This window comes from Antechinus flavipes, chromosome 1 (assembly GCF_016432865.1).
Source record: "Antechinus flavipes isolate AdamAnt ecotype Samford, QLD, Australia chromosome 1, AdamAnt_v2, whole genome shotgun sequence".
Lineage (NCBI taxonomy): Eukaryota > Metazoa > Chordata > Mammalia > Dasyuromorphia > Dasyuridae > Antechinus > Antechinus flavipes.
Window position 1 is genome coordinate 125982129 of NC_067398.1, and position 17918 is coordinate 126000046.

The 17918-nt window shown below is 34.3% G+C and overlaps 1 protein-coding gene across 1 annotated transcript in view; it reads right to left on the reverse strand.

Moving 5' to 3' along the window:
* The window catches only part of C6 (complement C6), a 53327-nt gene that overhangs the window by 24328 nt on the left and 11081 nt on the right, over nt 1–17918 (reverse strand). The window contains exons 5-9 of the mRNA XM_051971061.1: nt 11629–11767; nt 8077–8277; nt 5825–6065; nt 4011–4133; nt 1711–1877 (exon numbers count right to left, since the gene is read on the reverse strand). Of these exons, the coding sequence (XP_051827021.1) occupies nt 1711–1877; nt 4011–4133; nt 5825–6065; nt 8077–8277; nt 11629–11767 (871 nt within the window). The remainder of the gene's footprint in view (nt 1–1710; nt 1878–4010; nt 4134–5824; nt 6066–8076; nt 8278–11628; nt 11768–17918) is intronic.

Sequence of the window (17918 nt, forward strand, 5' to 3'; positions counted from 1 at the left end):
GTATGTAAAGCACCACCTATCAATGCTCTCTGGTTTCTATTTCCCATATAGCATAAATGTCCTTCCTTAATACTCCATATAAATAAGATCTAACTTCCATGGGGACTGAATTATCTATTTCCTACTCAAAGAAAACATCTTTTGGGGGATCCTATTTACAGAAGTGGCTCTGTTTATAAGGTAACCAGATTGAAAAGGAATTTAAATGATTTATAAAGAGAAGGCTAAGCAAAACCGATAAAAAAAAAAAAAACGAGTTGAAATCAGGAAACCTATGTTCAAATCTGGACTCAGACACTTACTGTGTGACCTTAGGCAAGTTACTTAACCTGTCTCAGTTCCTCATCTGTAAAATGAAAGGGTTGATCAGAATGGCTTCTAAGGTCCCTTCTAGCCAGAGGTATACTCATAAATGGTTAACAATTAGTAATGTTTAATAATAACAACAAAAATACATGCAGGACACACTTTTAATTTTAATTTTAAGCTGCATTATTATAATTTTCTCCATTACTTTCTTAAGTCTAGAGAATCAACAAAATAATAAATCAAACCTTCATTCATAATTTTTGCTGAAAATTTAACGACTCATTAGTTAGCTAGTTTAAATAGACACCATCAGGTCCTTAATTTCATATATGATTTATGGGCATTTCAGTGGGCATGAGGCCTTCTATCAACCCTAGCAGAGATCGCCTTCTTTCATGAATTTTAGTAATCAATTGGCCAATAGTTAGTAAGCATTTATTATTTATTATGTGTCAGGCACTATACACTAAGTACAAAAATGTCCAAGTAAATTGGGGTAGTGGAGGCAAAATGGTATAAGTTTGAGGACCGTGTTCAAAACTCACCAATGAACCTTACAGTATCTACTATAAAAGGCAGTTGAATGGGTCAGTGGATAGAGCACTGGGCCTAGTGTTAGGAAAGCTTGACTTCAGACATTTACAAGCTGCATGATCCTGTGCAAGTAACTTAATCTGTTTATCCTAAATGATTCAGTAGTTGAGCACTGGATCTAGAGTCAGAAAGACCTGAGTTCAGATCCATCCTGAGACTCACTAGTTATATGATCCTGGACAAATTACTTAATATTTGTTTGCCTTAATCCACGGGGGAAGGAAATGGAAAATCATTCATTTTACCTGGGTCATATCAGCAAAGTGAGTAATTTGGAACAAACAGACTCTGAGGTCTTTTCCAGGTCCACTGGATGATCTAATGATCACTTCTAATCAATGACATCAAGAACAGTAAAAGCTGGAAACCAGTGGCTCAGGAGACATTTTTTCCTCATTCAATCATCCATGAACACAAAGGTCATCAAATTAAAAAAAAAGACTTGTAAGAAAAATGTAGAAATTAGATATTACCATATGCCCAGGGTGATAACAAGTAGTATTTGTACAAGTTTGAACTTTTTAATGCAATAAATTTCCTTTGGTGGATTTTCAAATATATTTGAGATATGTCCTGAATTCTAAATAGTGTTATCCAAAATACTTGTTTAAGTAACAAAAATGATATAATTTCAATTTCATGTCTGAGGGGAAAAAGCATATTGTACAGCTACACAAAAGGGAAGAATGTATTTCTTTTATTAACTGGAGGAAGGCAAAAAGAATGGTACATGAAGGACAGGAAGTTTGCTTTTATTTGCTTGAGAATGACTATACTGTTGACCATTAATCACTCTTTAAATTTTACCTCAAAGTTAACGACAGCAGGATTTTCCTTCACGGACTGCAGCCACTCAGTAAATACAGTCTCTTCTGGAGAGGCCCCTTTTTTCTCCCATGCCAAAGCTGCAGCATATTCACTCCTTCCTCCTTGTACAAGAGAAAGGGATTTTTCAGCTCCCTGCAGAATTGAGCCTGTGAAGAGGTTTGAATGAGATTGTAACTTCAAATTTATTTCAACTTTGCACTTTAAAAATGAAATCTGCCTATTTGAATCCTGGGAAAGTTGATAGAAATCATTCATGGCTATGGTTCATCATTTGAATATGTTGAGTTTATTGTCATTGTACCACAGATGAAAAGTGAAATGTACTTTTTTCTTTTTTGGAGGCAATTGGGGGTTGTGACTTGCCTAGAAAGTGTGTGAGGTAATATTGAACTCAGGTCCTCTTGACTTCAGAGCTAGTATTCTATCTACTGTACCATCTAGCTGCCCCAAAAGTATACTTTGTTTTATAAGAGTTTACTCTGTGATCCTAACCTCTACCTTTTAATTTATAGCCTCTTACACCTCTATCCCAGACAGTAAAACTATCCATATGATTATAAGCATTAACAATGTTGGAACATCAAAGTTTGAAGTAAAATGGGAAAGAAAATTTTCTTAAATTTAAAAGAAAGGGTCAAAAAGCCATTTAACTAAATATATATATATATATATATATATATATATATATATATATATATATATATATATATATATATATATATGTAAAACTGAATCCTGATGCTGATATTGTCACCTGTGAGACCTTGGTCATCTCATATGTAGGGGCAGAGAGGAGAGGATTTTGTATAAAATCCTCCAGTTCTAAATCTGGATCCTTTGTTTATGTGACTTTTTCTCTAATGATAGCCTTGTTTTATTTTGATCTCAAGATCCAACTTATCCCTTAGGCAGGGGAAATTAAGCTTAACAGAGCCATAGATTATGATGGTTTACAATCAAATCAGCCTAGCAAAGCCTGTGGCAGGATTTCAATATTTCATCTCTTGCTTTATTTTCTGTGACTATAACTCAACCAAAACTCCATTTTCCAGTAATTCAGATCTTATCTTAATGGATCTGCTATTTTCTTCTGTTCCATGATATCTTATACTTAACTACTTTGCATTTATTTATCTTCCTTATATTTATTCTGAACATACTTGTACATGTACTTTTTGCCTCTCAGATAATAATATCCTTGAGAAGAAGTGATGGTTCATTTTCCTACTCCACACTGTATCTACTGCCCTACCTAGTTTTAATTCCATAGAATAAGATGCCCCTCCCAGGAGAAGCTCATCCTTTCTAGACTCACCACTGTGCAAACTACTAGCAAATCATTTGATTGACTCCATCTTTTCATCTTTGTTTTACCATTGGTTTGGAAGGCTGGAGACAGAAGGACCAAACTTCCCCCAATGACTTCCTATATAGAGGGAAGAACCATGGCTCTCAGATTATTCTACTTGGCAACTGCTGCCCTGCTTTGACTCTGCCCTCTTGACACAAATCTCTTCTGGTATACCTTGCCTCTACTTACATATCCACACATTATCTAGTGCAATACTTACTTAATGTCAACTACCTACCTGTCTGCCTACATTTGAGGGTATTGTGGTAGAAATAAACCCCAGTCATTTGATCTACCATTTTTAGTCTTTAGGTCTTGACCAATGATGATCTGTTTAAATTTAAGGCAAAACTTAAAGCACAAGACCTTCTCTTGCCTAATGTTATTTTAATAACATTTAATTTTTGAATAACCAATAGTGACTTGGTAAAGAAGGGGTAGCTAATGTGGTTCATGACTAGGAATTTTAATTTGGCCCTTAGGAGTCCTGAGTAAGTTATCAGTTATAATTTTTATTCTTCAGACATAAAACAACATATAGCAATTAAATAAAGCCTTGAGAAGAAGAATTGGAATGGCATAAATAAGCCCTGCTATGTTTAAAATGCCAACAGGCTAGAACTGAAGACTGAGATTAACAAGACTCACAATATCCAGAAAAAAGGCAGGAATATTTTATTCCTATTGTACCAGTCCGAATGGATCAGACCATTTGTAGAGTAAGGATGGTGGTGAGTTCTGAATGCCACATTTCAGAGAACCATATTAATAGTTTGTGTTCAGAAGAAGACAAATAGAATGCTTAGGTCATGAAGATTATGTGATTTGAAGATAGACTTAAGGAACTGGGAATTTTCAGCCTAGAAGAAAGAAAGCTAATAGAAGGGACTCTGTATACAAATGGGTCTTTCTAAGAGACTGCCATTACCTTCATAGCGTTCTAACATCTTGTTTGCTGTACATCTGGTCTCTACTTTCTTTTTCTTGAAGAACAGTCTATATTTAACCGTCTCAATGTATACACAGTGTTGGAATTCTTCTTCTGTTAAACCTGGGAAATAGGACACAAGCAGAGCAAACCCTGAAACTTGTCCCTTCAGATAACTCAGTTCTTTTCCTACTTCCCACCAGTGGAGATACAAGAACTCAGATGACTGCTTTTATACTCACTTGTACTTTTACAGATGATGGAAACTTCTGCCAAGCTGACTTTGATCCAAATATACTTTAAAAATATATTATTCTCATGGGGGTATGTTAAAGGCCCAAACCTTTGCACCATGTTTATCCCATTGTTACTGCTAGACACTGACTTTTTTGTCTATAATTGTAACAATAGGGAGCTATAGAAAAGAAGATGCTGGTGATTTGATTTATTATTTCTTTCTTTCTTGTAAGCACGAGTACATCAAAATTCTAAATTAGTGGTTTTGGCTAATTGAGTATCATTTAGGTGAACTTATAGCATTATGGAATTACAGATTTAGAGCTACAAAGAACTTGACTACCATCTGGTCAACATCCTCCCTCTCATTTAATAAATGGAAAAACTGAGACTCAAAGATGTTAAATGGTTTTTTTCTTAATATCATATATCTAGTAATTAGCAAAATTGGATTTGAACTGAGGTCCTTTGACTACAAAGCAAGTATGCTCTCCAGGATAATGGCTTGCATTTAAAGCAAAGGCTCCATGATTTTTTTAAATTAAAAATTAAAAACAGTAAAAATGTTTTGTAACCATATTTCAAAATAATTGATTTCCTTTGTAATTATGTTCATTTTATGTATTTAAAAACATTATTTTTAGAATGTATTCTCATAGATTCTCCCCAAATTGCCCAAAAGGTCTGTGATATAAAAAAGATGAAAAGTCTTGATCAAAACAGGGAGAAATAGCATAGATCTGAGAGTCAGGAAACATGGCTTAAACTCATGACTCTATTGCCAATTCACTATGTGACACTGGCTTGTCATATGACTTTTCAAGCCAAAAGTTTTTTCTTCTATAAAATTAAGGGTTATACTAGGTGGTCCCTAGAGTCCATTCCAGTTCTAATATCCAACATCTATGATTCTGTGATTAGAAGATCCACTAAGGGCTGCTACAAAAACCAAATAAAGAGATTTTCTGTTGACACATGAATCCATGAGCCTAGGATCATACCCATAATTATATATTTAAATATTGTGAAATTTAATTTGGTTAATTAAAAGTTATTATGCTAGGGAGGTGGTCCTGGTACAGTGAAATATGGTGCTGGTCTTGGAGTCAGGAATTCCTAGGCTTAAATTTAGTCTCTGACATTTAATAGAGTTTTAACCCTGAATAAATCATATAATCTCAAATGTGTCTCAAGCACTTTCTACTAAGATAGGGAGAATTATGACCTACATGAAGGAAGATCCAAAGAAAAAATTCCCTACATTACAGGTCTTTACCATATTTACCTAGGTGAGACCAAGAAATTTGGTTACCTTTTCTGTTTGAAGTAAAGTATAATATTTGTTGAAATCTAAGCACTTTAAATTGCTATTTCCTACCACTTCAACCTAATTATGAATATGAAACAAGCTATAGATAACCAGTTCATTCCTTTTCTAGACCTCAGTTTTCTCATTGATAAAATTAGGAAGATGGGTTATATAATGCCTTAGATCCTTCCCAGACTTAAGTTCTATTATTCTAGATGTCTTTACCTCTGGGTACTTTACAATGATGGCAGGGTAAAAGGGATCTTACCTGAGTTCTTCAGTTCTTCCCTGCTATATTGATAGAGGAGGTCATAGGTACCTCCCATGGAACCAGAAGTGAAATAATGAGTCCCAAAGTCATCAAATAAACGACTGTATAAGGCATAATTGTATTGAAGAGGTAGGTGGTTAAGTGCCTTCAAAAAGACATCTGAGAGTTGGAGTTCTGTGGGTTTCATTGTAAAGTTGAGTACAGAAATTACTTTATGGACCCTAATAAAACTGGAATCCTAAAGAAAAAGCAGAAAAATGTCATTAATGGAGACTGCAGATTGTCACTTACAGAGGTTCCATGGACCTTTTTTATTCTTCCATTCATGTTGACTTTCTAAGCTAAAGGTCTCAGAGTAAACTTTGTTTTATATAGCATTTATCCTGTATATAAAATTCAAAACAATTTCCCATAGAAGGAACATGACGCTCAGGATATTTCAGATGAGATTATGTCAGTGATGTCAGTTATGGGACTCGGTAAGGATCCATGGCAAACATACCTCTTCTTTCAGATTTATGCAAGAAGAAACCAGAAGTCAAAAGCATTGAACAGCCAAGGTGCTCCAGCAAATCACAGAAGACTGGGGACGGAATTCTTATTTCTCTTTTTATCCTCCACACATAAAGATGTAGAGTTAAAAGAGTTGTCAGAGACTATCTAACCTTCTCATTTTACTGTCACTGGAGCCCAGGGAGCTAAATCTCACATGTGTGTCTCAGTCACCTTTACTCTGACACTTGCTTGAGCTTTAAGCCCTGGAAGGTCTTGTCCATGACTTGTCTGAGATGACACAGGTAGAGTCCAGGTTTAGACCAAGATCCTCTAATTCTAAAATCACAGTTCATGTTTCCCAAGGGTTTTTACATTTGTAATGACTTCCTAATGTATCACTGCCCCCAAAAGATTGCATCACAGGCAGAGTAGACAGAACGTTTGAAAGTTGCCCTTGAAAGAAGACCCTTCAGTTTCTTCCCACTACTTAATGGTTTGGGAATTTAAAGACTTTAAAGACATATTTTTGAGGCAGCTAAATGGTGCAGTGGAAAGAGCAGTGGCCCTGGGGTTGGGAATACCTCAGTTCAAATATGGCTTCAGATACTTGACACTAGTTGTGTGACTCTGAGCAAGTCTCTTAACCTGGATTTACTTGTACAAACACATATCTATCTGTCTGTCTGTCTGTCTGTCTATCTATCTATCTATCTGTCTGTCTTTATTGTGTATATACTTCCATTTGCAGCCAAATAAGCTAACTAGTTTTAATAGGTTTAATTATTAATTACACCAGCTCTTTTCATTTTTCATCTGATCTCTCTTTGTACTGTGCTAAATTGGCACTACGAAGTTGTATTTTTGATTTAATAGCTAATCAATCTAGATAAACTTCTAAATTGCTCCTGTTCTTTTCCATTCATTTGGTTATAAAAGTTTTATTTTCATCAAAAAATATGTAGACCAAAGATCTAGGTTTGAAAGGAACCTCAAGTTGTACTTATTTAGTACAACTCTCTCTTTTTAGAGTTGAGGAAATTGTGGCTCAGGGACATTTAATAACCTGCTCAAAATTTCACCATACTCAATACTATTCAATTCAGGAACAATTGATATTGTACTCAAAATGTATAAAATTTAAATACAAAGATATGACATTCATGTCAGAGCAGGCACAGAGATCTTTTGACTGCTTGCTGTTGTCCATTTTAAAAATTACAGAATTACACAGATATATTAAAGGGGCAGTCCTGGCCTCCAAGTTTTCTTCCTGCTGGCTCAGACAAAAGGATGTATTTCCGAATTTCTGAGTCAGTATGGACAACAAAAAACATACTATCACATCTTTTCTAGAATGGAGCCCCTCTATCCAACATCTCTAGGATCTGCTACAGATCCTAAATAAAATTTTGCAACAAAGGGGAATACAGAAGAAAGAACCAAATAACAAGCTATTAGAAGTTTAAGGAAGGGGAGTGTCAGGGAAGACTTCTAGGATATGGCATCTAAGTTGCACCCTAAAAAAAAAAGAAATTTCAAAAGACAAAAATAGTGGAGTTTGAGTAAAACTCTTCGAGGCACGTGAGGAAATTAAAAGCAAAGACAGGAAGAGGGCAGAGGGCAGAAGATACAACAAAAATGGATAATGGAAGTAATTTAGTTTGATTGCATTATAAAGTCTTGATTGTCATTCTAAAATTAAAATTTTTTTGACAAATGAAAAATAAAAAGCGCCACAGGCCATTTTCTTCTACCTTTTTGTGGGAAGCTTGAATAGCTTTTTTGAAGGAGGATTGTTGAGTGACTTTTTCCTTTCTTGATGTTGACCATAACAATGGAATCCCTGAATAATCCTTTCCTTGGAAATGAGATGAACCAGCCAGAGCATTATCATTTCCCAGAGAAATCAAATTATTGTAGAAATAAGTTTGCAAATCATCTTCTTCATTGTTGACCTGAAGAAAAAAAAATCTCACATATTATCCATAAAATAATACATCATCTTGGTTTGAATATGTACTGCACTTTGATATTTGCCTGCTTTCTTCCCCCACCTAAACCTGGCTTGTAGAATGTAGCCTATCATCATACTTTAAGTATTAATAGAAAACTTGCTTGCATCTCCAGCAATAGCAAAAGAAAGGGGAAAAAAAAGTAGGGAGTTCCTCCCTGGTGTCCCCAATACTGGAAACTATGTTCTCCTGGGCTGGTCATACAAGATGAGAAAAGCAGATTCTATTTGTTTGAATACTATACTTGGGGTGACCATTTGCATCCTACTGGGGTCCCTTAGAGATAAGTATATCATTCTTTCTCATGCGTGGATCCCAAAGGCAATAGCTCATAGCAGGTAATTCTATTTTCAATCATCATGCCCCACTCAGGAGAAGTTAATTGCTTGAAATCTCATCATGATTCTCAGCTTTTGGAGCTCAGAACTTTTTCAGCTCCTCTTTGGCATCTCCCCTCTGTTTGTGGGGATAAAGGATGGAGCCCTAAACTCCTCTGAAAGTCTTTCTGTATGGAGGACTCTGAACTTTCAGAAATTCCCAGATAACTTTTTCAGGGCAAGAACTGTCTTTTTTTTTTTTTTTAAATCTATATCCCTAAGGCTGAGTATAACACGAATAAGTCCCTAATAAATATTAATTGAATTATTTTATACTTATAAACCTGAAATGGATCTCAGAGATTACATAGTCTGATCTCCTCCCTTTTTATAGATGGGAAAACTGAGGCCACAAGTTAAATGATTTACCAAACTCTCTACTTCTTTTTTTCTTTCTTTTGCTGTTGCTGGAGATGCAAGCAAGTTTTCTGTTAATACTCAAAGTATGATGATAGGCTTTAGATATAGGAGATAGAGACAGAGATACAGATGATCTAACTATCAATATAGATAGAGATTATATACTTATATAGACAGATAAATATGTAGTTATAGATATAGGCAGGTTTAGATATAAATATATTTTCTTGCAATCTTGCTAATTTTAGATAATTTTAAATTGGAAAAGAAGGGAGAAAACTGTATAGATCTTTCAAGGCAGATATAGCAATATAACACATAAAGAAGAATAAACAAAAAGAAGACAATTCTCAAAACACCTTATTCAAAAAGAGATCTTGAATAAACCCTTTGACCTCAGATGTCTAATAACAGGTGTAAAATGTATGGGCAATGGAACAGAGTGAATTGTATGTGAATCCTAACATAAAAAATAAATTTTGTCTTGTAAATGCCACTAATACATAATTGGAATACGGTTGAAAAAATTGTGCTTTATTTGAGAGAAACAGAAGAGATAACAGAGGGGGTGTAATCACCTTATATTTTAAGATATACTCATGAAGAAATATAGGAAACAGAGCAAGAAAATGCAGTAAAAAACATTTAGATGGGATTCTCATGTCATTTAGATAGATAAAAGAATTAGGTGAGGAAACTAAGATATTTCATTTTCTATGGTTTTTGGACCTGTCTCTCTGCCAAAACTAGAGTACTTAATAAATTCTTGACTTGCCATAATGATAATTTTTCATGTCAAAAACTGGTAGAATGATCATGAGTAAAATCTAGAATAGATTCTGATAAGTGATTCTGATTCTGACAAATAAGGATTGAGGCAAAAATGATGGAAACTCAAGGATAAATGATGACTATGTCTTGGAATTTGTGTTAGAGAAGGAAAAAATATCATTGATTATAGATTTGAAAAAAAAAAAGATTTAAATGCATTTGTATAAAGAATAGGTAGGTAAAAATTAGCCTAAGAAGGGATAGCTCAAAAAAAAAATTCTGAAGACACGAAGACAAGCAATTTTGACAATAAGGAAAGAGTTATGTAAAGAAATTGATGTGGCTATGTCAGGAACTCATCAACCAGTGCATATTGGAGGAAGAGAAGTATAAAATATGGAAGGGTAAAATCAGGTAAGGAAAGAAAAGCATGGTCTTATAGGAAAAGTGTGAGGATTTCTAAAGTCCAGAATGTATTAAAATAATGTTATATGTTATGAGGAAGGACAACTAAAGGCTTTTTAAAAAATTATTTTGAGAAAAAGATAAAAAAGACGAAACCTCTGTTCAGAGAAGATAAAGCAAAGCTAGTATATGACAATGAGAAGGCAGAATAACTCAATTCCTATTTGCTTCTCTTCTTTTTAGAGAAAAATAGTATTTGGACAGAAGCAATCATCTTTTATTATTTTACATTAATTTGGGCATGGAGTCCATGCCTTTTCTTATCAAAACTTTACTTAGTCTGGTATTTAATCCCATGTTGTACATATAGTAAGTATTTAATATTTATGGAATTGATTTAAATTTTCTTGACAAACTACAGTAGTAATAATATTCAAAAAGAGGTAATCAAGTTGTCTTCGAATTTGTATGCTCTCTCATGGTTGGGAGTAACTAGTTGTACCCAAGTAAGCTCTGGTTCCTTTACAACTATTGAATCTGCATGAGCTGGAGTAGTTGCCTAACTGAATTAATAGCAAAATGAGTTAACACTGGTTTGTACATAGACTTTTCTTTCTCTCTTAGTATCATCACTTTGGGAAGTAATCTTAGAGACCACTGAGTCCAACCTCATCATTTTCCAGATGAAGAAAATGAGGTACACCAACATGATTTTTACCAATGCTCAGATCTGGCTAAATCAACCCCTCCTATTCAGTAGAATGCAATGACTCTTTATTACCTCCAGGATCAAAAATTATTTTGTTTTTAATCTCATTCTTTTGAAATGTCTATTTTTATGATGTATATCATTAGTAATATAGTTGTACATGCATATAACATAAGTAATATGTACCTATTCCTGACAAAATTTTTTTTTAACTAATAGGGTACATAATCAAAAAGCCCATTGTGCTAGATCAAGTTGGGAAAAACCAACGTTGTCAGCAGCAAATCCCTTATTTTTACTACAAAACCAGATTCTTATAAACAAACAAGCAAACAAAAAATTAGAAAGAAGTTTGCTCCTTGGTTTTCATTAAACTTTTTGATTTGCCTTAAGCTCTGAGTAATGGGCTCGTTTCAATGCTGAATTACTATCCACAGAGAATCAGCCCTGTAACAGAAATGAAAATGTCTTGGGAAGCCAGAGTTGATCAAACCATTTATCTGTGTAAGGTTGTGCCCACAGCTTGGTCCAGAAAATGTCCCCAATGTTTTCAACAAAAATATGTCCTGACATCAAATACCATTTCCTGGACTATATTGCAAAATGGACTGGACTCTTAAGAGTTTGGCACTAAGGGTACTTGTGACATGAGTGATCTCCATGCAATTGTACCTCAAAGTTGACACTTTCTATATTGGCTGGTACACGGTAAGGATTACTAGTTCTGCTGCTTTTGACTGTCGAACATTTTCCTCCTGTGAAAGCATTATCAAGGACTTCTCCTCTGGGCTCTCCCGCCAGAAAGTGAAACCTAGAGACAAAGCAATTTTCAGGAATTGAACAGCTGTGAAGAAATATCTAGACCTTATTCCTCTTCTCTGGGTATTTTCTGACACATGAAGAATGCTTCAGAAAAGTGTTCTTTATTCTGACCCAGGATGCTGTGTCTAAGAGGAGGCTGAAAGCCACAGCTTACTACTTTCTGTGCCATACTTGGCCCCTATCAGTCTACCTACCTACTTGTTCCAGATGTGATAAACATAAATTTAAGTTTTTATCAGTATTTCATTACTTTAAAACAGACATAGCCTTCAATGCCATTTATAAGGAAAAATACACATATGTTCCAGCCTAGCATCAGAGAACAAGAAGAGATAATAAAGAGTATCATGTTTTAGGATCTTAGATAATATACTTAGGGCTGGAAAGGACTTCCATGTAGTCCAGCTAGACCAATCCAGTTTTACATGTGAGGAAACTGAGGCACAAAGAAATTTAATTACTTGCCCAGGGTCACATAAGTGAGTGGAAGAGATAGAATTTGAATCCAGTTCTCTTACCCCAATTCTTTCATTTCACAGATCAGGAAACAGAAGTTCTGATAGAAAAGTGATTTATTCCAAGTGACATAGGTAAATAACAGGGTTCCCAGAGATTCCAGTACAGGTTCTCAGAATTCACATTAAAAGATTTTTGTTTTTCTCTCATGCCATGCTGTATTATGTAATACAACTCTCACCTGGGGCATGATTGCCTTCTCCAATATTCCAAACAAGTGGTTATCTAGTCTTTATTTGAACGTCTTTACTGATGGGGAACTTACTCCCTGTCAAGATAATCATTTCACTTTTAGAAATCTTTAATTATTAGGGATTTCTTTTTATATAGAACTTTAATAAAACTCTATAATTTTCTCCTAGTTCTCTTCATGATGACCTCTAGAGGCACCATGATAATGATGATGATGATGACAAATAATAAAATAATAGCATTATGACCTTTCAAATACTTTAGGAATATTTTATATTATCTTTGCAACTCTCAAAAGTAAGTATTATAGTTATTCTCATTTTTCAGATGAGGAAACTGAGACATACAGAGATTAAATGTCTTGCTCAGGTGTCTAAGATCAAACTAAAACTCAGATCTTGTTTAATCCAGGTCCCACAACTTTACCCAATGCATTTCCTAATCCACTTCCCCCCAAAGAACCCTGGCTGTAGAATCTGTACACTCAAGTTTCAATGCTAGTTCTGTTAACTATATGACTTCCAAGGAAATCAATTCTAATCTTAAGTTATCTTTTTCATTGTTGTTGTTCTGTCCTGTATGACTCGTTATGACCTTACCAGTGTTCTCAGGGCAAAGATACTGGAGCAGTCTGTCATTTCCTTCTCTAGCTCATTTTGCAGATGAGAAAACTGAGACAAACATGATTAAAAGACTTGCCCAGGCTCACATGACTAGTAAGAATCAGAGGCCAGATTTGAACTCAGGAAAATGAATCTTTCTGACTCCAAACAATGCCATGTCCATTGTGCCATCTAGATGCACTTGTTGGCATTGTAGTCCCTACAATTCAAGTCCACAGGAGCCACAATCATTTTTTAACATACTTGATATAGGGTCAGCATAAGTTGAGATGAGTTCAGGCTTTTATTGTTCTTTTATTGTTTATATGTTTATGGACAGTAGGACCATTTACCCCAAATGACTCCATGTTAGAGTCCTATCACATTACTACAACAAATAATAATATAGTTTAAAAATCACAATTAAACTCTATCTAATACATGAAATACCAGTTAATTAATTTGATCGAGACCTTGCAGAGATAATAAACATTGCTTGTCTCTTGTTAGACAAACAAAATAAAAAAAAAATGGGTTTGTTTCTTCCCAGGTTTTTAACTCCAAAAACAACAACCTTCCTGTGCTGATACCACAGCTTTGTCTTCAGATCCTTCCTAGATCTTATCTTCTCTCAGCTATAAACAAGCCCAACTCCTCCATTCATTTTAAGGAAACATGATTTTTCAGTCTATTCCCTATTCTTCTGGTCCTCCTCTGGATTTACTGCCCCTATTGTGCACTGAATACATTTCTGGAGCTGTAGTCTGAATTATGTGTCTCTATGTGCCTCTCAGCAATACCAAAGGAAATGCTGTGGAGAATCAGTGACTGACTTCTCCACATCCTTAAAGTTTAAGAGAGCCCATCAATTGGGGAATGGCTGAACAAGTTGTAGTATAAGATTATGATGGACTATGCTATAAGAAATGATGTTCTCACTAATTTTAGAAAAACATGGAAAGACTTAAAGAAAATAATAAAGAGCAAAATTGATAGAACCATTAGAACATTGCATATAGTAACAGTAATATTATTTTAAGAATGACTTTAAGTTATTTTATATATTATAAATACCCAAATTAACTAGAAATTTTGAAGATGCTATCTGCATCCAGAGAAAGAACTGATATGAAATAATTTTACACATACAATGTGTTATATATACATAGATAACATACATATATGCATATACATATGTATGTGTTCACATATGTGTGTACACAAACATATTTGTGTCTTATGATGGTCATCTCTAGGGAAAGTGATAGGGAGAGGGAGAAAAAAGAAAAAAAATTGTGCAATAATTTTGTTGTATATTTGAAAGGAATAGAAAATTGTACATAGTAGATTTGCACTTTCATGTACAATCATCTTTTTATTATTCTGTGTTATGAAAGTACTTGTTTCATTTCATAAATTAAAAAGAAAATAAAGTTTAAGGGTGTTCAAGAGGGATGCTGAATATTTGAATGTGTCTAAAGCAACAAGTGGTGTGAAAACGATGTGACAGGAAAAATGAAAAAAGTTAAAGGAACTGTGTATATTTAGCTGAGAGAAAAGAAAAGCTATCATAGTAATTCATGTTCACAAAGCATTTGTCATCTTTCGTCCTTCCTCATTTAAAGTAGTGGTTATAAAGGAAAAAGCTCTGACTGGAGACAGGGGACTCACTCATGATGCATACAACATCATGGTTAAGTCACTTGATAGCCCTATCTGTAAAATGAGGAAATTAAGTTAAAGGGCCTTTGAAGTCCCTCCTAAATCCATAACTCTATTTTTATTTTTTTGCTCCTTTTGGCAAATGTACATATTTGTATTAAGGTTTTAAGGACTGAAACTATCTTAATATATATTATCTCAACTGAGCTGCATAGCTCAGAGGTGTTACAAATTCCATTTTATATAAGGAAAACTGAAGCTCAGAAAAATTAATAATAATAATAGCATCAATATAGAGATTTAAAGTTCACAAAAAACTTTACAGATATTATCTGTTTTGATCATCACTACAATATTGGGTACTATTATTTTCATTTAATAATGATAATAATAGCAATAGCATTTATATGATGTTTTAGGATTTGCAGAGCATTTAATATACAACTTATTTGATCTTTACAACAACAAACTCATGAAGTAGATACTCTTATTATTCCTATTTTAAAATTGAAAAAACTGAGTTAGTGCCCAGGGTCATCAGTTAAGAAATATTTGAGACTGAATTTGAACTTAAGACTTCTTGACTCTCTTCAACATTATACATATTCACATGTCATATACATATATATCTATATAACATATGTATATGTGTGAGTGTGTGTGTGTGTGTGTGTGTGTGTGTGTGTGTGTGTCTAATGATGGTCATCTCTAGTTGCTCATCTATGATCCTGCATTTAGTAAGCATCAAAGATGAAAAATGAAACCAATTTTATCCACATTCTATGCTGCCTTTCATTTTTCCATGTAATAGATACTTATCAACCTACTATCCGCAAATCAATCATAACTGTGGGTAACTATTTTGACCAGAATCCAACAGTCAGTGTGTCCTTGACACATGCTGTTGATTTTGTTGAAGAGTTGACAGATGTTAATATTCATCTCTTTCTTATTGATTCTATTTTGGGTTTTTCACAGAATAATGTTGGCTATTTTTGCATCCACCATGGCTTCAAGGATTGCATGTGACATTGCAGAGAAGCACAGAACCCTCAGACAGTAGTCCAGCCATTTTTTTATCCCCATTGTTTTTGGGCATATTTATAGTACTATTTTATTTACATCCTACACAACCTCTTAGTATAATAATGACAGTCCCAGGGGCTGTCAGAGGTCATTTAACCCACCCAATCCCCCTCCCCTTTTTTTTACAAGCAAGGAAACTGAGGTCCATGTTGCTGAAATGATTTTCCCCACATTAAGGCAATGCATCTTCTCCTATATCTCTTGTGATACATATCAGTTATTTTCCCAGAATCATAAAATTTGAAAGTTAGAAGGGCTTTTACTAGTTTGCTAGGCAAACCCATCCATGAAGGGAATTCACCATATAATATACCTGATAAATGGTAATTCAGATTCTGCTTCAACACTTTTAAGAAGGGGGGAAATTTCCAGTTCTTTAATCTCACTTTAGGCAATTCTAATAATGATGTGGTTTTTCTTTACACTAAAACTATACTTTTCTCATTCAGCCTATACCCTTGTTTATCTGGGGACCCACATAGCTAATCTAATCCTCTTTTTCCTGACAAATTCAAATACCATGATGCAAAACTCATATCATCCAGATCAAATCTTCTCTTCTTCAGGCAAAATATTCCCAGTTGCTCTAGTCAATCCTTATATGATATGGATCTCAAGACCTTTCAATATCCCGAATGTCTTGCTCTGGAATTTTCAAGTTTATTAATATTTTTCTTAAACTGTGTCACCCAGAACTGAAGACAATATGCCTAATGAAGTCTGACAAAGGCAAATAGTACCATGGGACAATTACCTGCCTGTACCTGTCAGCCATGTGTCTCTTGATGCTGACTAAGATCCCATTTGTTTTTTTCACTGCTATATCCAGATCTTTTTTTTTCAGATAAATTGTGGTGTAATCATATTTCCTCCATCTTATCTTTGTGAAACTGATTTTGTGTGCACAAGTATAGACAACATTTATCCCTACTGAATTTCAACTTATCAGATTCAGGTAAATGTTGTGGCCTGATAAGATACTTTTGAATCCAGTATATTAGGATTCCCTCCAAGCATTATGTCATATGAAAGTTTTGCAAAAATGTCTTCTATGCTTTTATCTAAGCTTTGATTTAAAAATGGGAAACTACACAAGGTTGAGTATAGATCTCTGGGATCTTTGCTGGAGACCTTCCATTCTGACATTGGAGTTAAGCCATCCACTCTATTCTAAATTCGTCTAATTGCATCATCATCTATTACATATCTTTTCCAAAAGAAAAGCATGCAATATTTTATGAAACTGTTTGTAAAAGCTATGTAAACTATAGCCATGGCTCTAGTTTTCCTCATTTACCCATTAATAGCCCTGTCACAAAAGGACCTTTTTTATGAAATTATGCTGACTCTGTAAGTAAATCTTCCCTTTCTAGATATTAGCTTTCTCTTTAATGATTTATTCTGGGATTAATTAAGATCAAGCTTACTGCCCTATAGGATATAGACTCTGTTCTTTTCTGTTCTTTTTGGAAAATCTGGACAATATTTATCCTTCCTCAATATTCTGAGACTTCTCCCATTTTCCATAATCCTTTATATATCAAAAGCAATCATATCTGCCAGTTTTCAAGAACACAGTTAATCAGGAATAAGTGATTTCAATTTACTAAGATCATTGAGGAACTCTCTTAATGCATCTTTATTTACCTTGGTTATGATTGATCTTTCAGTCAGTTTGTTCTGTTATTTCTAGTAAAAAGGTTATCCTAAATAGAAAAAGGGAATAAAATCATAACTAAACACCTAAGCTATCTCTCCATGGTTAAGCACCTAAAGCAAAGTTCCTATTCCTTTTTTAAGCTTCCTTTTTCCCCAACAGAACTAAAACAAATCCCTTTTCATTGTCCTTATCATCCCTCCCCCTCTTCAGTTCAGAATGCATTTTATTATTGATGAAACTCTATTTATAGAATTTTGGCCTTTCTCTCATTGTAAACTTCAAAAACAAAAAACAAACAAACCAAAAAGAAAAAAAAACTAAATTGGCAAAGAGTTCCCTGTGTGGATCACATTAAACTCTTCAGGGAAACTGCATTTTCCCTTTTCATTAGAATTGTTTCCCTTTCTGATTTCAGACTCTCA